Source organism: Mastigoproctus giganteus, chromosome 13 (genome assembly GCF_048544385.1).
Source record: "Mastigoproctus giganteus isolate SK-2022 chromosome 13, ASM4854438v1, whole genome shotgun sequence".
NCBI classification, from domain to species: domain Eukaryota; kingdom Metazoa; phylum Arthropoda; class Arachnida; order Uropygi; family Thelyphonidae; genus Mastigoproctus; species Mastigoproctus giganteus.
In genome coordinates, this window is record NC_143587.1 from 101,391,033 (window position 1) to 101,416,102 (window position 25,070).

The 25,070-nt window shown below is 39.1% G+C and overlaps 2 protein-coding genes across 2 annotated transcripts in view; one reads left to right on the forward strand and one right to left on the reverse strand.

The window, feature by feature from the left end:
* Positions 1-13,898, forward strand: part of LOC150076308 (ciliary microtubule associated protein 1A-like) — a 39,932-nt gene extending 26,034 nt beyond the window's left edge. The window contains exon 7 of the mRNA XM_090387314.1: positions 13,737-13,898. Coding sequence (XP_090243440.1) covers positions 13,737-13,898 — 162 coding nt within the window. The remainder of the gene's footprint in view (positions 1-13,736) is intronic.
* Positions 13,899-21,098: 7,200 nt separating this feature from the next.
* Positions 21,099-25,070, reverse strand: part of LOC150076309 (uncharacterized) — a 253,715-nt gene continuing 249,743 nt past the window's right edge. The window contains exon 11 of the mRNA XM_090387315.1: positions 21,099-21,317. Within this exon, the coding sequence (XP_090243441.1) occupies positions 21,099-21,317 (219 nt within the window). The remainder of the gene's footprint in view (positions 21,318-25,070) is intronic.

The following is a 25,070-nucleotide window of genomic DNA, read 5'->3' on the forward strand; positions in this document are numbered from 1 at the left end:
TTTTTAATCCCTGGGATCCTGATGTATGATGCGCATTTTTCGTAACTATTTAGGATATACTCAAAGAAGACGTTCGTCGCAATTTCAGGATCATCTGTGCTAATCACCCCATCCCACGAAGACTGCTGGAGATCATAACAGAGCTGATTGAGAGAGCCTGGAGTCACAGATCTGTAATTGTGCATGATCTCTTCCACAATTTCTTCATTTTCAATTACCATTAAGATGGGACGATGATCAGAAATGGTTGCATCCAGTACTGCATAGGTTAGTGAGCATTCCCCAATTGCGAAGTCAAGAAGGGAATTGTGGGACTCTCCCATTCTAGTCGGGATAATTCCGTCAGTCAGAAGAGAAAAACCATTGGAAGAAATGACATCTAGGAGGTCTTGCACTTGAGAGGAAGAGCTTTGAAGTATGTTAATATTAAAGTCTCCCATCAGCAGAAGACTAAGGGATTTGCTTGTGAAGTGAGATAGAATATTGTCGAGAGTTACAAAGAAACTGTTGACTGAAGCTGAGGGAGGTCGATATAGACACCCAATCACCAGAGAAGCAATGCGGATAAAAGTGATTTCACAAGCTTGATCAGGCAGATTTGTGATAGGAAAGGCAGAGCATCGCAGATGATTGTGAACGTAAATAGCAACTCCACCCCCTTTAGAATCACATCTGCAGCTGTGAAAGAGAGCATAGTCTTGAAATCGGACTGAAACTTCAGGAGAGAACCAGGTCTCAGTAAAAACCATCAGGTCTGGATGGAGATTCCACGATGTCAGTTGAGCGAGGATTTCATCATTATGTTTTACAAGACTGCGTGCGTTCATATAGAATACAGTAATTGCATCTTTTGATGCTGTAGTGAGGCATAAGTTATTTGGTTTAATTGTTGGCAAGTGACATGGCAGAAAGGTATTTTCGCAAGAGTTAGAGTCATTCAAATTCTGGTAGGATGAAGAGATTGATGAATCATTTATAGAAGTTCTTTCCAGTTGAGATTCCAGAATATCTGAAAAATGCTCGAATTGTCAATCCCGTTGACCAGTTTCGATAGCTAAGTCACTGGCTGATGACCCAGTACGAGGAAGAGGGGGGCGTCCATAGAAAGGCCGAATGATGGCTCCCTCAGGCCAGCAGTGATCCTTTAGTAATAGATCAAAATCCGTTTGTTGACACTGAATATAGAAAGAGCTGTACGAATCGTGTTTGGAATTCATTTTTATTACATTTACTTCTATCTGCAGTTGAGTTCGGATATGCTGCTGTACTTCTGTACCGCCCAGTTGGGGTTCGAGTCGCGAGACGAAAATACCCTTGGTTGAACTTTTAGTTCTAGGGACTGCTCTGATTGAAGAGTTGGTAGCTGTTCCCACAACAGCAGGGGTGTGTCGATGTCTTCCTGTCTGATTAGAGGCAGATTGATTCCGTTGTCCTTGGATGTGATCTGCCTGCTTCCTGGAGAAAATGACATCTTCTAGGAGTGGATTGACAGATCTATTGCCATATTTACACGCTTTCTGAGATTGACTAGTAACTGGAGCATATACTGGAGGATGTGGAGGTTGCCTTACAATAGATGCATAAGTGGCTTCTGCTATAGGAGTCGGTTGAAATGTGGGATTTTCTGTAGATTTCGCCAAGTTTCTTGTAGGACTGAAGGATCTACTGGAGTTTTGAATAAGATTTGTTAAATCCAAAATTTTTTGTAGTAAGCTATAATTTATTTCGCGAAGTTGGGCGTTTTCTGACCTGATTTTTTTAGTTTCGTCAAGAAGAGAGGCCATCAAGGATTTTTGAGTGTCCAGGATTTGAAAAATCATTTTCGTGGTCATCTCATTTGGCTTTTCAACTTGTGAGACTTCGTGGTTAAGAAGGTGAGAGAAGGAGCAACTTGTCTGCTCTGATACCACGTCATGAGGTATGTCCTCGGATGGCCCACTATGTTGAGTGCCATTTGACAATGAGGTGAAACTCTGAGATTCACCGTCGGAAAAACTTAAAAGATCCGTTGGGGTTGATCCTGAGTTATTTTCATTTTTCGTCTGTTTTTTCTTCGTCTGCCTGTAATTTATACAACAGGGACCTTTCCACGAGTCGATAGCTGCCTGCGACATCTTTTTCCAGTTTACGGTTGACAAATCTATGCATTTTATACAGTACACAAGACCGCATTCCGCATTGCATTGGAGGAAGTCTTTGCATTTCTTTTTACACATATGGCAAATAATTTGCACTTGCGGAGCCATTGTAATTAACAGTGAAAACAATAAATTTCTTTTTTTTATATTAAGATGAAAAATTTAATATGAAAGTTAAAATGAAAAATTAAATGCAAAATATACAATATGCAATATTCGAAACAATATTATTGCTATTTGAACTAATTTTACAGTAAACTAATCAGAGAATTAGTTGAAATACTTTAGAATTCTTTAAAATACATTCAAAGATTTAAGTGCGATTCCTGAGATAAGCTTAGAACAGTCCTAATTTGAACTACACGTAGTACTCAAGGTCACACCACTGCAGATTAATCAGTGGTCTTTTAAAAGGCACGGTCCTCTTTGTAGGAACAATGACAGGTGACCTTGCGGGCTATAATCAGACAAAAACAGTAAAGTGACTGACCTTGGTTAACCTGCGAGACAGTAATCCTTACGCTGAAAACTTCCCAGCTTCGTGGCTGCCTATAGAAACTATATGAGATACCTTGTTGAAGAGGAACATAATTTTCGTTTACTAACGCTTGAAAACTAACTTTCGAGTACTTCTTTTTTCAGAGTTGTGAAGAGTAACGCTCGCTGACCCATAGTGTATCAAAGTGTTGGAACAGATTCAACTTGAATCATTCATTCTAGCATACATTTGCAGGAGAACAAACACAAAACACATAATAATCGAAGGGACTCGAATGCAGACCTTTCTACATGAGTGACGAGACACAAACCACTGTATCACCGAGGACTATATATAATAAAAATGGGACCGCATTACTAATCTAATCTCATATGTTCATTCATTGTAAACATTAAAATTTAGCAATCTAATATAACTGAGTTTCTGATTCTACTTTAGCTGACTGCTTGTTTACGTGGAAACAAAAAAAAAAAAACATGGATAATTCTTTTCAGTTGGAAGATGGTTAATAATTGGGAAGATCTGAGAACCTGTGAAAGATAGGGATGCCTTTTTACAAGATCTGTCTCCTGGCTTAAGAGCATCTGCCATGCGATTCACACACACACAGCATGTGGAAGACTTACAGTCTAGGTTGCTTTGGCGCTCATCTAATTAAAGAATCCTCTTTTTACCAGACGGACTGAAAACGACGTTTTTAACAGACGTCTTACCACGTTTTACTTAATATTCGCTTTATATTTCAAATACAAAGTGAATTTATTTACTTTGTATTCGTGTTGTCAAACGACAATGTCTTTACAGCGCCTGGATAGGTATCTGCCGTCGGCAAACATACTGTACCTTCCCTCCGTGACAATACCAATGTGCGGCTCTTCCGAGTTCGCCGTGAAGAGAAAATCGGCCGCAATGTTGACATTCTTCTACCATATCACCTAAATCGCAATGATATTTCAGTGGTTTCTTTGTTGCTAGGATTTTGTGAAGATCTTAAGTTACGTCTGAGCCGTTTAACGGTTCGCTGAGTTTCGTCCATATTAGCTACCCGCTTCCTGTCGCGTTGATTTTCCACTTGCTCCGTCGTCATTGAATTTATTCTCTCATTAGTTCGTAACCTTTTGGCATGTTTCTCTCTATATTTCCATGCAGACTCCTGACGGCGTCGTTTTCTCTCGGAATCCGTGAATGCCGATTGAGGTCGCGGCATTGTGTTATTTACTACGTTAGCAAATCAAAAGTTTATGGATTCAAGAGACCTGTCGAAATACACCGATCGATATCTAATCAGGAAATGACCTATGTAATTATTTATCTGTACATTTGTAGTGACGTAATTTCCCCACCCGCTTGTACCACGTGACCTGCATCCCTCTTCTCCCGTTGGCTACCCCATTCCCACCACGCGGCATTCTCACGGTCGAATAAATAACCCGAGGAGGAAAACTTTTTTAATATACAGAGAGATATATAAAAGTAACTGCTTTAACTTCACTGTGCATAGCTCAACCTAATATCACTCAACGTTTTGTAATACTTGACAATCAGAGCGCATGCAGTGAAATAATAAATTAAACAAATAGCAATTGTACCTCTGAAGCAACATGCGGATACTATTTCGTAATAGGCTTTATTTTTTCTGGATTTTAATAACATTTCAAAACATGTATTTTTCGTTTCTACTCTGATTAATACAATAAGCAATTAATAATAAGTCATTATGTACAAATTTAGTAAACTCATGACAAAATAATGAGCATTTCAAGATCAAATTTTATGAGCGAACCAGAACATTTCATTTCTGCTCATCCCCCATATTGTTTATCCAACATCCAATGAGCGCACGATAACAAACATAATATCCAGTAAATCGCAATGATATTTCAGTACAATATACGCTAGTGTATACAGGGTGTTTCAGTTAAACGTTTCAGAACTTCTAAGAGGGGTAGGGTACATCCTGACAACTCGAAATCATATAGCAATGTGGGGTCGGAAATGCTTTCCTGAAGCGGTGTTGTACACAGAAGCACCATAAAGAAAAGAGACCGTAAGTGACAAATCGTTTTAATAATACATGAAAAGAAGCAAAAGGTACATGGATTAAAGTAAGTGTTCGAAGTTTCTTCCACGGGCTACAATGCACGCCTCACATCTCCGACGCATGGACATCTGAACATTCTGGAATACTCCAGGCGAATTTCGAATTTCTTCGGCAGCTACTGCGATTCTTGCAACCAGCTCCTCAGCATTGTCAACAGGGGTGTCATAAACTAGCGATTTCATATGACCCCAGAAATAAAAATCAAGACATGATAGGTCGGGTGACCGAGCAGGCCAACGCACGGGACCACCACGTCCGATCCACTGTTGACCAAATGTGACATCCAGGTAGTTACGAACATCTCCGCTATAATGGGCAGGGGCTCCATCGTGTTGGAACCACATTGTCTGTTGCGTCGATGCAGAAATCTGTTCATCTCTCAAAAGTTGTGGCAATACTTGCTGCAGAAAGATCAAGTAGATAGGTCCGGTTAGACGACACGGTAACAGGTAAGGTCCGATGAGGTGATCTCCCATAATACCGGCCCATACATTGACCGAAAATCGAATCTGTGCTGCACGACGTCGTATTGCATGCGGGTTCTCGACCGCCCAGATATGGTCGTTATGCGTGCTGAAAATTCCTTCCCTTGTGAAGGATGCCTCATCGGAAAACAACACTTCAGCAGAAAAAAGGGGATTTGTAGCACATTTTCCAAGGTACCACTGTGCGAAAGCAATACGAGGTGCATAATCCTTCGGTTGCTGTGTCTGGACACGCTGCACGTGAAACGGATGCATGTCTTGTTCTCGGAGAATCCTCCAGACGCTGCAATGGGAAACCCCGACTGCGTTTGCTAGACTTCGTGTACTCGTTCTTGGATTCCCCTGTACATGCTGCAGCACATTCTGTTCGACGGCTGGAGTCCGTGCTGTTCTTACCCTGTCCTTGTCAGCGCTTTCAAATGAACCTCTCTCAGCTAATGAACCTCTGGTGCAGTCTTGCAAAGAAATTATCACTGGGAATACGCCTCGTCGGATATCGTTCCGCGTACAAACGCTGTGCGGCTGGCCCACTACAATTTGCAGCCCCGTACGCCAAATGCATATCGGCTAACTCTGCGTTCGTGTAATCATCCATCCTACTAACTTAGCGTTCTTGTTCAAGAAATTCGAAATTCGCCTGGAGTATTCCAGAATGTTCGGATGTCCATGCGTCGGAGATGTGAGGCGTGCATTGTAGCCCGTGGAAGAAATTTCGAACACTTACTTTAATCCATGTACCTTTTGCTTCTTTTCATGTATTATTAAAACGATTTCTCACTTACGGTCTATTTTCTTTATGGTGCTTCTGTGTACAACACCGCTTCAGGAAAGCATTTCCGACCCTACATTGCTATATGATTTCGAGTTGTCAGGATGTACTCTACCCCTCTTAGAAGTTCTGAAACGTTTAACTGAAACACCCTGTATAAATAGCCTACATGATATGTATGAAGGAAAAATAATAATTCCCAGATTTCTGGAAGTCCGATTTTAATGAAATTTGGGGTGGCTTGACAAATCTTTCTAAAATACCCAAATATAAAATTTGATGAAAACCCATCCACTGGGAGTAGAGTTATTACATGTGTACGGACGGACAGACAGACGGTGAAGATAATAGGACTCGCCTTAAAATTAATATAAAGATAACATCTACAGGCCTAACGTAGTCGAGTCGGAAACTCAAGTGTAGTAGCACACGGTCTTTGAGTGGACCGGGGTTCAAGCCCGTGACTGTTAAATACGATTAACGTTTGTATTCACTGATTTATTGTAAACTCCACTTACCTGGTAGTCGTGCAGGAGTAAGAAGAACATCTTAATTGGAATTACCACAAGAAGATTAAGACGGCCTTCATAGAATTTACAAGTGCTTATGGCAAAAATGAACAAAACGGTTTGAAAACTTTGAAAAATTTTTCTCAACGAAATACGAAAATCATCAATTATTTTCCCTTTCCTAACAGTTTTGGAAGGGAAAAAAATCTCAAAACAATTTTGTGAGTTTACTATGGCTAAACCCAAAGAGGAGATTGTATCATCTTACGAGTACAACTGGTCGAAAGAGATCAAGTAGATAAGTTCCCACTTAATCAAATTAACAAGGCGTGGGTTTGAAATCGAGACAAGAAATTTATGGACTTTTTTTTATCACACCGTGGCTGAGTTAGTCGGTCTCGGGAGAAGGTTACATGAATTCTACACAGAAACTCTGGTTTCATTTATCAAAGGAGGTAAACCGACTATACAATACTGACACGATATTTTGTATCATCTTACGAGTACATCTTACGAGTCATCTTACGAGTACACTAAGGCTTCTTGCACATCAGCGAACTTTACCGCGCGGAACTTTTTATTACCGGGAAATAAAAGTGTGATAAAGCTGCAAGAAAGTCACCAGTTTGTGCGAAACCCCTTCTTGTAAGAGTTTATTACCTTTTTTTTTTTGTTCTGCAATAAAAAACTTACGCGCATAATGTTCGCTTGTGTACAACAGGTCTAAGGGCCTTTTCAAGAACTAGCCCGGGTTTTTCAGCCCGCACAACATGCAGATAGGTCAGCGAATACACACTTGTACAAACGATACAAAAATAGAGCAATATGGTCGAAATCGCCGATGCGCCTGTAACATTACAACAGCAGCTCAATTTGCAATATGTGCACCAGTGTTCGCCTACATAATCAAGGGCCACAGACAATTCAAATTCTATTTGGACTAGTTTAATATATGCTTAGTATGTATGAAAACCAGACGAATTCTAAGAATTCTAAATTTCGATAAAAACTAGACGAAGGTTTTGTCTGACAAAAAAAAAAAAAAAAAAAAAAAAAGGATTTTATTTTAATAAAACAATAGCTCCTTATGGTCTTATGGTTACAAATTTAAATATTTCAATGTATCAGTATTTATTATTCGCTGAAATAAACTCCGAAATATTGAAATATTGATGCTTAAAATGCACAGTTGAATTATTCCTTTTTTTAAAGCATTCTAAATAAAATTCTTAACGTAAATCTTGGACATATACTACACTAACGCATTACTTTTGTTTTCTTTTTCTAGTGTAAATTCCACAAACATAGTTCTCCACGTTACACATTTGGCATTAGACACAGTCCATTTGTTGCCTTTCCTGGGTTTGCCGCAGAAAAATAAATTATTCGGATACCACTATGAGGTAGGTATTTTAGAACATATTTAAAAATGATTGATTTCTCTTTGCATTGGGAATCTTATCAAAAGTCATCCTCTCATCAAATATGACTAGATTTTTTAATAAAATTTTATTGGTATCTATAACAGAAATATTGTTACTTCTAAAGAAAAAAATGTTTCTTTACCTAAACATTCCTTCCATCTTCCTTCTAACTTCCGAATTCATTTTTTAAGAAGCTTTGTTGTGGTTGTACCTCGTTGTTTTTGAAAGTTTTCATCTCCTAAGACAGGGCTTCCCAAAATGTGAGGTGGCCCCTCTGGGGGTGCGTGTTGTCTTTACGAAGAAGTTTTTTTAACCAGATATGGACAAACCATCCCACTAATCTAGGTACGAAACGTATTTTATTTCAATCTTTGAAATTAATTTAATTTCAAAGATTGAAATAAAATACGTATTAATTCACAAAAGTATGTATATTCATAGCTACAGTTTATGTAAAATTTGTTTATATACAGTTGTTCTGGAAGATGGGGAGCGCGTAAAATGTAGAAAATGTTTTAATGGGGTGCAAAATTGATATATGATTAATAAATGACAAAACTGATAAATGATAATTAGAAGGCGCTAAGTACATACTACGGAAATGGAGAAGGGTTGAGAAAGCGCCTCCCATTTTAGACCGCTCAGAGAACCGTTTCCCAAAGAGTGGTCGGTGGCCCAGCCCAGTACTGGTCCATGAAAATATACAAATAATCATATGATCCTATTATTATCGCACAGCATTCATGAACGCTGAAATTCACCATGTATACTTCTGAAACTAGTTTCTCCTCTGTGTTTATCTTCAAAAACAAGTATAGAAATATACTGCATGTCAAGCCAGATTTAAAGATAAAACTGTCTTATTTTGATCCTTACATACAGTTGCTAAGTGAATCACACGACCATCGTTTACATCAGTTCTCTTCTTAGCTATTTAAAAGTAATAAAATGGAACACATAATAAATGACTATAGAAAATTATTATTATAAGATTCAATAAAGAATGAATTTTCTGTCTTTTTTGTGTTTATATTTTTGGACAACAAAAATGGTACTGAAAAAAAAAAAAAAAAAAAAGGGTCCCCAGCTTTTAAACCCATTTTCAACTATTTAAGCCTACCTCCAGCTATATAAAGTTTGGAACACGCTGCCTTAGAATATTCTTTCCAACTGTATGGGGCTTGGCATTGTCTTGGCGGAAACAGATGCTTTTGGACTTTTTAGACTAAATCTGTACGTTTCAGCAATATTGCAGGCCTCACCTTATTCCTCAGTAATTTGCAATAATAATCGTCAAACAGTGGCGATTGGTGAATCGTCAAACAGTCTGAGAGGAAACAGAAAAGAAGAAACTGTACTAGCGCGACTGCGCATTGGTCACACATGCCTCACTCACAGTTTTTTATTAAGAAAGGAAGATGCCCCACAATGCAGTAACTGTTCATGTCCATTCACTGTAAAGCATATCGTTATCGAATGCCCACTATATCTAAGAGAACGAAAAACTGCTTTCTCCTTACTTTTCAAAAATTGCAATCAATTAACACTACATAATGTTCTAGAAGATCGTCAGGATATGGATGACCTTTTTTGTTTTCCTAAAATCGATTGATAAATATCACCTAGTTTGAATTTTTATCAGAATCAGCACCAACAACAAAGATATACTAGTCAGAAATCAGTGCATTATAGCCACAGTTGCTGATGCACCAACAAACCTAACAACAACAATAATAATCGTCAGTAATCGTCTATCGTTCCAAAAAAAAATGACACCTTCTGAATCCCAGAATTCAGATGTTTTCAGTTGTCAAATATGGCTCGACAGCCAAATTTTTACGACCAGTAAAGACTGTACCAGTGATAACCATTCGTGATCATATACTGAAATTTAAGTACAGTAAAAATTTCGCCCGGTCAAAAACTTTGTAGCAATGCGATGGCGAAGCAGAGCTTGGCACTTTCCTTTTACACGTGATGCTGATTACTGATTAAATTACCTGTGCCTACTATACCTAGCAGTTAACTCAAGCCGATGATGTTGCCATTCTATACCAACATTCCACTGGCAGGCACCACTGATGGGTTAAAAGACGCACAGCCATCGAAGAAAGTGAATTCCAATCTGAAACCTACATATTGTTTGGAATGCTGAAAGTTACATTACGTGATGATTGCAAATAAACATCATAAATTACAAGTCGTAATCAATTCACATCATCCAAATAAAGCTGGTTTCATACACCTGGGAGCAAAAATTAAAACGCAAATGCAAATTGCTACAATTTCTAAAATAATTGATACAAGTCAGTGAAATTTAGTACATGTATGTTATGACACAACAGCATCAACTGTGAACTTATGGTTAAGCATTTCATTTCTAATTTCTGAGATATGAAATCAGATCTGAAAAGGAGTACAGTAATACCCCGAAGTTACGCGATAGGTGGGTCCGACGAAAATCGCGTAAGTCGAATTCGCGTAAGTCGGGGTACAACTTTGCATATAAATACATATAAATTTTGCTTAATTGGGACCAAGGACTAACAAAAACACTAGTTTAGAAGAAAAATATTAATAAAATTGCAGTTCTTTATACATATTAATACAAAATATGTATTAAAAACAAATGACTTACGTTAAAAAGTTATTTCGATGTCGATGGCTTCATAAAATCTAACAAATTCGTCTGACGACACAGCGCGTTCTTTTTTTCACGCAGAATTTCTTCGTAGCAAGCTAATATTTTTTTTTATTCCTTGCTTTGTAGCTATAACGCGTTCTTCGTTGGAGTCTATGTTTTCTAAAATTTTTAAGCCCTTTACAATTGAGCCCTTTTCAATTTTCAACCTGTCAAGTTTGCAATTGTCATGTGCTTTTCGCCGTTGCTTCTTTTAGGCCTGTAGCACGTGCAATATCACATGGTCTTTCATTTCGCTCAAAGCGTTTCACAATTTCATATTTTTTCTCTATCGACAGAGGCGGACTGGCCATAAGCCTTACCGGGGAAACCCCGGTGGGCCAGTGTGATTTTGGCCATAAACCATAGTATGAGGCCACTATAAATTTTCCCGGGTAAGAATTTTTGATCCAGTCCGCCTCTGTTTATCGATAATTGCTTTTCTTTTTCTCTCTGAATCTGCAGTGTCTTCACCAGGACGCTTCCTTTTCACACTTTTAATTAAGTATTTTACTCATTTTTAGGGAATAAAGCACAATTACAAAACGAGGAGGCCCGCTTGATATGCATAAACAAAGCTGCGCGCATGTAGCAACTGAATAAACAACACCATAAAGGCAGAGATACACTATTAACACCTCACATTTCTAGGGGTTACTACCATAAAACAATAAAAATCCAGTTGCGTTTCTGCTAGTGAAATCTGTTATAAACTGGTAGTAAACTCGATCTAATTGCATTTGCGATTATACCGATTGCTGGAATTGTGTTGGTTTTTACGTTATTATGGTGAAATGTGTTTCCCCTTCACTGATATAAAAAACATAAAAGCAGCAAAGTTGAATTTTGTTCATCTTTCGATCTCATTCTCCGGCGTCGCACCGTATATCGATAACATATGAAAAACGACCTTGAAGATAGTGGGCGGCAGCGTTGCCAAACGAAAAAATCAAGAACCGCGTAACTCCGAGTTCGCGTAAGTCGGGGTAGCGTAAGTCGGGGTATTACTGTACTCAACAGAGGCAGCCGTTGGGTGTTGCTCGACAGCCAGGCAACACTCAACCAGCTCCGACTGCTGTTAATAGTGTTAACGTTTATCAAAAATAGTGTTAATAGTCTTAAAAGTTTTGAAAATAGTGTTAACGGTTATCAAAATTTGCTTTTCCGGTAGAGAAATTCATAAATCACATAAGGTTCACGATTTGAAATTAGCCACCCCACTGCATCCACAGGTTTAAAGACCTCGGCAGCCAGTCCATTAGAAAAACATCATTTTGAAGTTCTCCATCAGCTGCGCTCTTTGGGGAGGATCATTATATTCACTGAAGATAATGATCTTCCCCTGTGCCACTAAAAAAACTTAACATGGGGTTCATGAATTTTGTCTCTATATCTCACAGCAGTTCCGACCCATCTTTCAAAGATGTACACTCCACATGCATTGCGCATGGTACCTACCTAGAACATCATACCACTTCCTCTATAGCGGTTTGTTTTCCCAATTTACAAGTTGCTATCGGATTTTCTCCCTCTCCCTCCCCCACCCTACAGATGAGCATGTTTCGATGATCAGTTTGTACAATTAATCTGAATTCATCTGTGAACACATTGGTCCACAGCTTTTGGTTCTAACTGACATTTTCATGACGCCATTTGAAAAGGGCTCGTCTCTGCAATCAGTGAGAGAGACATAAATCATGGGTTGTCTTGCATATAGAGCTCTCTGCTGCAACCGAGATCACAGAGTTCGGCAGAAGATAGTCCATCTTCAAGCAGCTGCAAACTTGCTGTGCTGTCATCACCCTATCTTGTCTAACAGTTACGTGTGTGGTCATATCTCGATTTCTGCTAGTATTGACCGTTGGTTAACCTTGTTCAGCTCTTTAGGATACTGCTCCTGTAATTGTCTCCACAATCGGGATATCACATTTCGGTGGACTCTTGCGACCTCCGATTGTGATTGCCCTCTTCTATCCTGCTAACTGCCGACCGGGCTAGCCGAGTGGGTAAAGTACCTGCCCGGCAACCCAAAGGTCGCGGGTTCGATTCCCGCCTCGGGCTTGGATCAAAGTACTGCAAAAACCTTGGGAGGTGCAATATGGCCACAGAAGCCGATGCGCCAACAACTACCAAATCAAAAAAAAAAAAAATCCTGCTAACTGCTCCCCACTGCAATAACTCATATGGCATCTCTATGCGACAGAACGTGAAACGTTATTCAGACAACAAAATAAAACAAATTATGATATTAGGGTCCTCTGTAAATAATTAGATCTACCCATTTATTTTGGCTGTAAATTGCGTGTGTTCTCTGGTCGATTTGCCTGTTTGTTGGAGGGGAAAAAAAACCCAATTTCTGGGGAAAACCTTGCTATCTACGCCTGAGACCGACCAACAAGCTTGATTGTGCAAAATCGAACTGACTGCGGTACAATCAAACTGCTCTATTTAAAAGCAATCTTATGTGCATATAAGAACGATGCGCGTTGGTCTATCTGAAAAATTTTAGTTCAATTTACAAAGAAAGAATAATTATACAAATTAAACTATAAATCCAACGAATTGAAAAGAACAAGTTCCATCCTGTCGAAATATTACTCAGCGCTTTTACAAAAGGAAAGCACAGCGCTGCACTTTCTGGACTTCCATTGCATAGCAACACAAAAAGATATGGAGTTCTTCCACTGAATTGTAAAAACGTGTAACTTTGTGAACAATTTTATCTCAGTTCCCGCTGCCTACCTTTTTCGGTGTTATTTTACATGTTTTTCTTTTTTTTTTCTTTTTTTTTTTTTTTTCATTACTGAGGTATTGAGAGAGACTGTATTGAGGATTCTTGAGAATTTTCGTGGCTTTTTTTGGATGACAGATTGGAAAGAACAACTCCCATCGAAACTTATTCATGCCAATAGTACACTAGGGATTTTAATGGTAAAAATAAACTGGTACACTACGGATTTCGGAGAGCAAAAATCATATTTTTCCCCCAGGCTTAGTATTCTAAAAAGGAACGGAGCAGTTTCACCATTCTGTGTGAATTTAAGTACTGATATGTAAATACAGTAAGAAAATATATTATTCGATAAAAAATAAACATACAAATTAATACTTGATTGTTTTTACTTTTCTAGATTAAAAAGATATCTGAAGAAAATCACGCAGATTTTCCGAGATTTAATTTGAAGACTTTCATCTGCTTTTATATCCACTTGGCTCAAGGTGCATTGTTCCTTTCTCTTCGATTTACATGCTACATTATATTTGGATCCCCGAATAATAAATCTGTAAACTAAAAATGCTAATAAAAATCTTTGCACAAATCTATTCTAAACAGCTGCGCAGTTAAAGACAACAGCAACCATTTATTTTAGAACAAAAGGAGAACTGCTCCATTAGATTCAAAGAAGTATCATGTGGACATCTTTTTTCAGCAATAATATATTTCATTGAAATACCGTCAGAGAGTGGTATTTCGTAATGAGTACTCAGAGATTTGCCTGATAAGTACGTATGTTGGATTTCTGTTAGGGTGCACTGGGGAAAGTATGTTTTGTTTATACTCCGGCTTACACATAGCTCGGAAGAGTTTACACCTTATGCTTCCATACTTAACTACGTCAGGCATGGCATACTTGAGTGTCCAAGTTGGAAGTACAGTATTATACGAGCGTGATTTGACCGTGATTCGAAATCACATGGCTGCAAAATACAGTTAATGATAAACTTGTGAAATGACTAGTCGCAAAAGTCTTCTGATCCACGTGGTCACGATGAAACAAAACTTTTTTGTTTGTTTGTTTGTTTTGGTAACATGGAAAAAAGCAACTCCCAACCTTTTTTGAAAATGCGCCCCATTTTGTCAATTCAGTAAGGCTTCGAGATCCAAGTTAATTGAATCCAGAAAGCTATTTTCCTATTACCCAGAGGAAAAAAAAACAAACGGTACATCGTTCTCATCGATCGTATTTAATTTTTAAATTACGCTGCAATTTATATGGTTTCGGCAACTCATTAAAGAACTCCACACATTACGGCCTTTCCACCGTGCTACACTTATCGAAGTAAATCGGCACTTGATACTCGTATATTTACCTTTCTTGAAGTCATTTTTCAAATAAATGACGAAATGGAATTTACAATACATTTATGTGCTAATAACAAAAACAGATGCAATTTTTTGTAATGCTGATTTCATCTAATTTTAACTAATTTGGTTTTTCATCACGTCAGGTTTCTTCAAAAATCACAAAAGAAAATTTGATTTTTCACAAACTTTTATTAATTTTGGCAGAATCTGTGCACTGAAATTATAACAAAATTCTACTTTTACCAGACTTTTATATTTAAAATGATGTTGAAAACACTATTAAAAATGGCGGTGTGGTAAAAAGTCCACTAAACGCATCTCTCATTTTAAAAACTGATCTATGATGAGTCAAAATTTCGTTATTTTACTATTATTATTATTAATTTTCTTGCAGATCTTCTATTTTACAGTCACTCTTCACCTATCATGTTGGCATTCCACCTTCCCTGGTACCTCATATCCATGTCTCTAATGTCTGGTAAAACCTCTCACCCTGTTCTTCACTAACACTTCGGAAGTAGTCGATGAGGGAGTGTAAAAAATGTACCTCGATACTTATGTTGCAGCTCAGCTTCTTGAAGCTTGCCAACATATTTCAGCTGTGTTCTTTCTAGTCTGGATCCTTCTTGTTCCCTAAGTTCACAACAACAGCCCTGAAACCAATCCACGCCTATTTTTCTCTTTTATTCATAGTACCCTCAAAATCATCTCGGCCCCTTATCAGTTTGTGAATTTGACGTCAACAAAAAATACTTTGTTTTAGCTTCTCTTGGGTGATCGATGGGATTTAGTACAAAGGTAGTTGAAGCAGGGACCTTCCTGAGGTAAAGCTTTCACAAACTGTTTCATCAAACCCAGTTTGATGTGCAAGCGTGGAAAGCGGACAGTATTGAGAGTCTACCACTGGTTTATGAACTATGTTCTTTGATCCAGACAACAAACTGGCCCCTCTTTGGCCAAACGTTGACATCCCAGTGCTTATTCCTTGCCCGACTAACCCACTCACACAAAAAGAAAGGCATTTTTGGGTAGCCAGATTGCTCTCCAAGTAACATACCTATCTCTTTAAATTCAGCACAGAACAACCAACCATGTTCTTCATACTTAATATTTGTCAACAACTTCTTCAAATTCTCATATGTTTCTTTCAAATGCACAGGGCGAGATACTGGAATTGACCCATATTTATTTCCATTGTGGTGCAACACACCTTTGAGACTCCTCTTTGATGAGTCAAAAAGTCTCCACTGTGTAGTAGTGTAACTAATTCCTAAATATTTAAGTCGTTTACATTACAGCAAAAACCATAGAATCGTCTTCAGAAGAGTGAGAACTAGTTCTCGTTCTCTGTGTCCGTACCACGAGAAATATGTCCCAGGTACTAGAATATTTTTTGACTTCAGTGTAGAACCAAAGAGTTCTGCATATTCCTTTGGTAAATTTAAATCTGTTACCAGATCACTGAGTTCATGATGTGAAAACAGTTGAGGGCTGAACTCAATGTCTTTAGGCGTGTAGACTTCAATTTCATCTTTAGCATTAGCTGAGACATATGATGCAAGAAAGCAAGCATCAGCCAAAAAAAAAAAAAAACCTTGCCATTTCGCCCATCCGGTCGCTCCAAATGTTTCTCTAGTTCAGCGTTAAATTTATTTAAGCTATCAACTTCCACAACAACAGATGGAAGACTGGTCCAGAAATCAACTATCCGCTGGCTAAAGGTACACTTCCTCACATCTGTTCTACAACTACACTGGTGTTCAAAGTGCATCACGTAGGAGGAATTTGTAACCCTTTTTCGCGATGGTATGTTACATTAATGACTAGCGTCACAAACATAAATTTATTAACAGTTAAGTCAAAGCTAAGTAATATATTTTTTGTCAGGTTCTTTCAAAATATTCCAAAATGAGCATTTCCAGCCTTTATACAACAGTTTTGGCTGTTGTATAAACATTATAGCTGAAATGTTATCAGAAGCGCTCAATTTGCTTCTGTTTATCATTTTAAATGGAAAACATGAAAACTTCACCAGGTGCAAACTAATATTTAGTTGAACCGCCTCTGGTCCTGATGACAGCAGCACACCGTCGAGGCATTGACAAGGTCAATTTCTGAAGATAGTCATCTGATAGTTCGTGGTTCCAAACACGAATTATGGCTTCCTGAAGTTCACGAAGGGGTATTTGGTTTCTTTCGGGCAACTGCAGATTCCACACAATGAAAACAGTTCTCTATAGGATTCAGGTCCGAGCTGTTTCCTGGCCAGCTAAAGTTGTAATGGACCATTCTTCTAACCATTTCTTCAGAAATGTAACAAATGTAAACACATTACTGTCGAACCTCTAATGCAGAAATGAAGCTCAAGTAACTACAGAAGTACCTACCTACACTTTTCGCCCGATGACACAAGGAGCAGAGTCGTCCTGAAAGGTGCAGTTACTTTGCAGGATGAAATGGTCTCTAATGGTTGGCAGCAATTTGCCTTCCAATATAGCCAGGTATCCATTGGCATTTGCGGAACCTTTTATAAACTCCAGGTGATCTACTCCGTGATACGAAATGACCCCCATATCATTTAGCTGGTAGGAAATTTCACTGTAGACACCATACAGTCTGGGTGGTATTCTTCGCCACGTCTACGGCGAATCGTTTGTCTCCCATCAGAGCCATGCAGGTTGAATTTCTTTTCATCCGAGAAAATAACTGACTTCCACTGCTCGGGGGTCCATTTGACATGCACCTTACACCAAATTCATCTGGCATTTTTCATTTTTTGTGTGAGGAGGGGCTTCTTCTTAGGACGACGGGCTACAAGTCCATTTTTGAAGAGGCGTCTTCTGACTGTTACTGCACTTGCTACCACTCCAGTATGTTCTTCCCATTCTCTTTTCAGCTCAGACGAAGAAGCTTTACGGTTTTTAAAGCATAAGCGATTCAAAACGCGGCCCTGTTTTGGTGTAGAGACTCGTTTGCGTCCAGTTCCTTTTTTTCCTATCAGCAGAACCAGTATTCTTGACTTTGGAAAGAAATCAGATGCGCAATTGGCAGATGTGCGATTGGAAGATCCCCTGAAACCTTTAAGAACCCTCCCCCCCCCCTGCCACCTAATTTCCTGAGATTTCAGTGGCTAGGACTTAAAAAAAGTTACTATATTTTATGCTGAAATGGGGTTAAGTCGAATGGTAATAGAGTTGTTGCATGGTTGACTTAACTTTTTGAGAATGGGTTTCGAAAATTTTGGTTTCATTAGACGGGGTCGCAAAGTTGGAGAGAGGGTGGGGAGACTGAAGACTGGGGGAGTAAGACAGACGTGCACTAGTATGGGGAGACCAATGGCCTTCGCAGCAAGCTGCAGCAAAGCAATAGTCATGTCCGGTGAGTTTGTTTCAGAGGTCACAGCCGCTGGTGTCAGGTTCAGGAGATGTGTAGAGTCAAGTCTGACTTGGTGATCACTGGTGTCTTCCGACGCAGCATCGGTGTATAGTGTGTTCGTGTCTAACGGCACCAGGGGTTACCCCCATCTCCTTGTTGCTTTCATTGTGGGTGTAACAGTTCACTGTAAAGGCCAGAGATTTAAAACTGTATGGATTTTCAGATGTGTAATGTCGTGTACCGTTGTTTTTCTGGCCATTTAGCCGCTAGACCCCTGCTGGGGCCCAACGTTGTCCACACTATGCCTCGTGGAGGCAGACCAGGTACACCAGTATTTAGATATTTACTCTGGCAGGTCCTGCCACCTAATTTCCTGAGATTTCTGTGACTAGGACCTATTTGTAAATTTAAAAAAAATAAAAATAAAGGAATAAGACGCTGTTAAGATTGAGACACCGAGAGAGTTTGCGCATTAATTTGGATACTTTAAATTTTGGTTGTGTCGGACATTCGCTGTTGACTTAGACAGAGTGGAGGGGTCAAAGTCAGAGTAGGAGGTCGATAGGGAAGATGACCCCTGGGAAGATCAGTGGGGCAGGCCCATGCCCCACCAGGAGGAAGAAAATAGGGGGGAGACGACAGTCTGTTCCCTCCCCCCAGGTGGTGGAAAGAAAGTACAATGCAAGGGAGCATTGGTATTGGATCGCCAGTGGGCGACTTGGCAGCACAGCTGCAAGAGGACGTCATATCAGGTAGTCCAGATTCTTCTAGTCCAATCTGGTGGTTGGAAGGTAAGTCCAATCCAGTGGGTCATATCAGGCAGTCCAATCCAGTGTAAGTTCGATCTGGTGAGTTGATTGTATCAGTCTAGTCCAGTGTTTCGCTTAACTGTACTGTTCTTGTGTCAAATTTGTGGCATCCAGGTCCAGTCAGTGTACGGTCATGTCTCTGTTTATTGGTTTGTTGGTCACGTTTCGTGGTTTTTGTTCAGTGTCGTGTTGAAGACAGGGGCCCACTCCTTTGAGAGTCCTTGTTCTGTTAAATTTGTACCATAGACAGTTCCAGCTTGCATGTCGATGTTCAGTGGTTGAGTTTGCAGTTAGTGAGTGTCTGGTACAGGGGTCCAGGGACTGGCAATCAGGTGGAATGCTGCATTTGCCTTGTCCAGTTCTGTTCGTGAGTCATGGGACAGAATCTTCCAGGAGTTTTGAGTTTGGAATCCTTGGGCTTGCTGCGCCATGGTTATCTGCTCCTGATATTGTCTTTGTAGGGTACTGTTGTCACACGGCTGTGCAATTCCGTCGCCATTTAGTGTTGGGGTGGCGCCTCCGTAGCCAGGTGGGAAGGAGCAGCAGTGCATAGCACACGCTTCTTGATTAGACCGGGGTTCGAGCCCGTCACCACCAAATACGAAGGATGCGGAAAGATCGGGGAATGACCACCGCATATTCCTGGAGCAATTTGGCCTTAGTTGCTAATGCTCCTAAAAAACAAATAACAAACAAACAACAGTGTTTGGGTGTTGGCCAGAGTCGGGATATCACTAGTTGTTAAGGAGGTGACAGGGATCTTTGTCGTGAAAAGGGATCCTGAGCAAATTGGGTGAATGCCCTGTAGTATTCTTCTTCCTGTATTATTAGGTGTTCCTGGTTTCGGAGTAGGGAGTGGATCCTTGTGACCAGCTGGCATCGCAGGTCTTCATAGATTTCACAGTCGTGTATGAGGTGCTCCCACGATTCCTCTTGCCCTCAGGAGCATTGCGGTGTTTCCGAGATTCCAAAGTCAAAGAGTTTTTTCCCTGAAAGAACCATGTCCAGTCAGAAGATACGTAATGTGTAGTCCAGGTGAAAACCAGGCCGGAGGATGCGGATATACCAGATTAATCTCAGAAATGAATTTTTTTGGTAACCGTGCCTTTTGTCGAGGCTGTTATGCCAGTATTGTTTCAGGAATGTCATGAGTCGTGTCTTTTCCAGGTTTTTTTGTTTTTTGGGTCTGTAGTGAAGCCAATGCAAGTGGTTGTTCTTCCTTTTGACAATTGAAAAGCAGCCCACAGCGGACAATTTACAGGTCCAGGGGAAAGAGTATTTGCCGAGGAGCAGTCGCTGTAAGGGGACTACGCCTTACAGCGACTGCTTACCGGACCAATAGTACTCGTATTATTGTAGCAAAGAAAGTCGTGGAGGATCCTACACCTCGTGGCTTTAGCTGCCTCGGCGCAAATTCAATCAACCAAACATCCAATCCTTGCGCGTAGCATAGTACTTATAAATGTTAATTCTGAGCACCATGTGGAAAGGCCAGAGTTTTGATTTCATTCCGACGAATGGTACAGTTTCGCGGTAAATGTGGAAAGACACTTCGACGGATGCTTACTAGCATATGTGTAAGCAACATTCTTTTTTATTGCTATCAGTAATCTCTTATCAATAATATCGTCTTCTGTAATGGCAAATAATGGTAGTGAAATTGATATTTGTACATCTTTGCTCCCGTTTTAACAGGGCGACAATTCGTAATCTATATTGGTAAAAAAATAAGTCAGACATTTTGCAAAGAAAGATTCGCTTGCCGGTGGATATCCTGAACCATACTTGATGTTTGAAACACATTGTAGTTTTTACAAATAATTAACAGACGGTACTCCTATAATAACCACTTGTACATCCACTGTGCAAAAATTTATCGAACAGAGGAAATAATATTGCCAACAGCTTTATAAGAAAGACAAATAAATTTATCTCAATTAGAATGTGGTTTTGAAATAAATTTAATCACTATATATGATTTTAAAATTTTAAGTCCATTTAATATGAATAGATATACAATATATTAATACAAATTTCCAGATTTCCCAAGTTATCTGCTTGAAATTTTTATCTATTTTTTTTTTATTTTTACAATTTAGAGAAAACTATATTAATTAAACCGTTAAAGTAAAATTCCAATTATAATCAATGAAAAAAACATCAAAATACAATAGCAACAAGTTGGTTTCCGTCTGTAGTCTTTTCTCTATTTCTTATAGGAATTAGTCATCTGAAAATAGGCTGTAATTAAAATCTGTATCAAACCATGATAAACCATCCTTCGGTTTATCCTTCAAACGCGTTCGAGAAGACTTGAAAAACTTTCTGTTTATATTAGTGTAATTTCGTTTCGATACGACTGGAGATCTGGAGTCTCGGACGTTATCGGAAGGCGATTCATTCTGGATTTCAAATAGAGATTGATTTGTTTCGCACCTAATCTAAAGTAGCAATAAGATATGCATTTCATTTCATGAGTTTTATTGTATAATAATCCTAATCACATACATTAGACAAAATTCATCGCTCTCATTTAATAAATTGTTTGAAAATATAGAAATAACCACTAAAACAACAAAATGGGCTGCATTAAAAGTTTGAATGATGTAAACAGGCGCTCTATAAATTTTATTGTAACAGGTATTTGTAAAACGGTTTGCGCAACTCAAAGAATTTCTTATCAGACAAGCGCACTTCAGCAAACTTCCACATGGAAACCTTTGCTAGCACGTAGAATGTCAATATTGTAGTCGATTTCATTCCAAGTGTTTTGAAGCATCTCTTGAGAAATGGAAGTTATTGCCTGTTCAATGCAGTCTTTTAGCTCTGTGACTTGGTTGACTTTTTTGCATACACTGTACTTTACGTATCCCGATACTGAGAAATCTATAGGTGTGATAACCGGAGACCGAGTAGGCCACGAAAAGGGACCATCCCGGCAGATCAATCGGCTAGAAAATTTTTTCCTGAGGAAATCGCGCACATGTGGAAGCTCCAGTGTAGTAGTGCTCCATCTGGCTTATAAACCACATGTAACTGCTAGAGGTCTGCACAGGCCTACATTTTAATTTTTACCCGGCACGGTCCGATCCGAGCCAGAATTTGTTTTTTTAATTTCATTACCCATACCCGACCCACCCGAGCCGATTTTTATCCCAGCCCGACTGAAACTTATTATATAAATAAAATTTCTAGCATTAGTTTCTGAAGTTTCATAATAATAAAGAAATAAACTTTCATATTCAAAATTCAATATTAATAATTATATAATAATAATTATCCAAAATAAGTATCAATATTAATTATAAAAAAAATAAAATGTAATCAATTTTCATTTTACCACATTTAATATAATTCCAAAACGAATATCGATATACACCTCTACCAGCCACCTTCTCTTCGCCCGCTTTTCATTGCAAATTGTTGTGCAGAGTCAACACTGTCGCTACTTAAATTGGTTCGACGCTCTTGCACTGCTAATCCGCGTGCACTAAAATTTATTTCGGAGCTTGCACTGCTGACTACCACCATTGTGGGACAGGCAGCTATAGCACAAGATAGACGAGCTAAGAGTGAAGATAGGCTAACTGACTCAGTGCCAACGGGACAGCAGAAGATGCTGAACAGAAAAGCGAAGACCATCGTCAAGAAAGCCAACATCCACAAAAAAAAAAAAAAAAACCAAACCAAACCAAACTATTAAATTAGGGTCACGAGGTAATTTCTGACATATACCCATGTGTATTGTGTCTATAAATTGCGTGTGTTATCTGGTCGATTTGCCTGTTTTGCTGGAAGAAAAAAACCCAGTTTCTGAAGGAAAAAAACTTGCTATCTACGCCTGAAACCAACTAACTCAGCCATGGAGTAAAAAAAGCCCGTTGAAATTCCTTGCGTCATCGACGGGATTCGAACCCTCGTGTTTTACACGCGGTATAGAGGAGAACAGTAACGATACCACTGTGCTACTGCGCAGACTAAAGAACATCCCCAGAAAACACAGAATCTATAATCAGCATATCGAAGAATACCTGGCCACCCTCAAACAGAACCTAACTGCACTCAACAAGAATCGCACGGCCACTCGAAACGGGGAGGAACTTGAAAACCTTATCCTTGCCTCCATTTCCATTCCATTCCATTTATTTGTACATACAATTATTACGTATATATACAATACTTAAATGAAGATATTTATACAATTTTATATACATTAACATTCTCGTTACACATATATAAGACATTATATTATATTTGACCCTCTGGTGCATTGCGTACGTGTATCCCAGAGTCAAGAGTGGCTCCTATGCAAAAGCCCATCTCCACCTAGTTCATCTGTTTTGGCGTAGAACCTCAACAAATCTAGACTAAAAACATGTGCGAGGTATTTTACCACCGCCAATATAAGACAGCTGCTGCCCAGTACCCTTCTCTAGGCCCGGGTTTACGTTATGTATTTGTGCCGAATGCACAAGTCCCGCACCCACCGGATGTAGTGCAATACCAGTGGGTGTCGACAAATGAAGTACTAGTGGAGAACTTCCTCAGATTATCCTCACTACCACCAAGAAACAGTAATTATTATAGTAAACAGATATATACAATACCTTTTTTAAAATATGCTCAGAGTCTCTGAATTCCTGAGACCCAAGAAAACAATATAAAACATACAACGGACAATTAACATCACTATCCAGTCTGTCCGCTGGAACTTTCAAACCTGTCGACAAGCACAATGAGATAGCTACTAAATGATTCTCATAAACCTTGTGTTTCACAAAAATCAATATTTATAATAACAATTGACAAAAATCAACGCAACATTAATTAACATAAATCAACACAATAACAATCCATAAGTCAACACAATAACAATTAACTTAAATCTTCTGTTTACACATAAACCTTTTGTCTTTTGGTCATTTGTGAAGTCAATTCCCAAAAGAAGCTGAAGTTCTTAGCTGAGTCCTCAATATGAAATCTGTTCTTGAGAAGGTTTGCAGAGCAGCAAAGTTATTATGGTCTTCAGCTAAGATATTTACATTGTTCTCCAATAAGTTTGGAACCGCAGACATTAAATCCGCTCTAGGTTGAGAGTACAATGGACAATTCAGAAGTACATGAATCAACGTTTCATATTCCCCAACTGTGCAGTACGGATCAGGCTCCAGGTCACGCGCAAATAACTTAACCCAGAGGGACCTATGCGCTGTTAACAGATAAGAAATTGTCGCAGAAGGCCTAAACCACGAAATAACTCCAGGGGTTGTTGAGAATTCCACTTGAGCGATATATTTTCTTGTTACAAGCCCAAATTCGCTCCCATCCTATCTTTTTTGCAAGACAACAGTAAATTCCTTCCAAAGCCTTTTCTTCTCCCCTTTAAAGTCGCTGGCTGGGTCAGTCGTAATTCCAAGCATTGTCTTAGACTGTTCTTTTTTAGGTAGTAAATCAAACCCCGAAAAGCAATATATAAATCTACAGGAATCGTACCACCAAGTATTAGGAGTGCGTTGTCGGAAACAGTCCTTGGAACATTATTGATTGTCAAAAGAACTGATCTTTGTGTGGAAATAAGTTTCTGTTTCACTTTTACCTTTGATACTTTTTGGTACCAAAAACTTGCTGCGTACGATATAATAGGCAAAAATATGGTTTTATAGTAAAGGTTCAAGGTTTTCTTTGATAATCCCCACTCTTTCCTTGAGAGTCTGATAACTGAGGCTGTGAAAAAACGGATTTTGTCCCTGAGTTTTTACACATGAGGGAGAAAACTGAGTTTATCATCTAAGGTGATACCCAAATACTTAATTTGCGATACATAGGGGATTTGGATATTATTCAGCAGTCGGATTCTGGGCGGTCTATTGTGGCTAAAATGATTCTTAACAGTCATAAAACTGGTTTTACTGGGAGACATTTTCAGTTTGTTGAATGTAGCGCATGCCATCAAGTCATCCAAAATAGGCTGTATTTTCTCTTCAGTTATTCTCCTTGTGCTTCCATCAGCAACGATCGCCAAGTAATCCACATAGGCTATCTTACTGATACCATTGTGTTCCCTCGTTACCCTACCATGGATATAGTCACTATTCCGATGATCGTCAAAGCCAAGAGAAGACAACCACCTATATTTTGGGAATCAATGCAGAGGCCTACCAGCAAATGAGACTACACCACCACCACCAAATCTA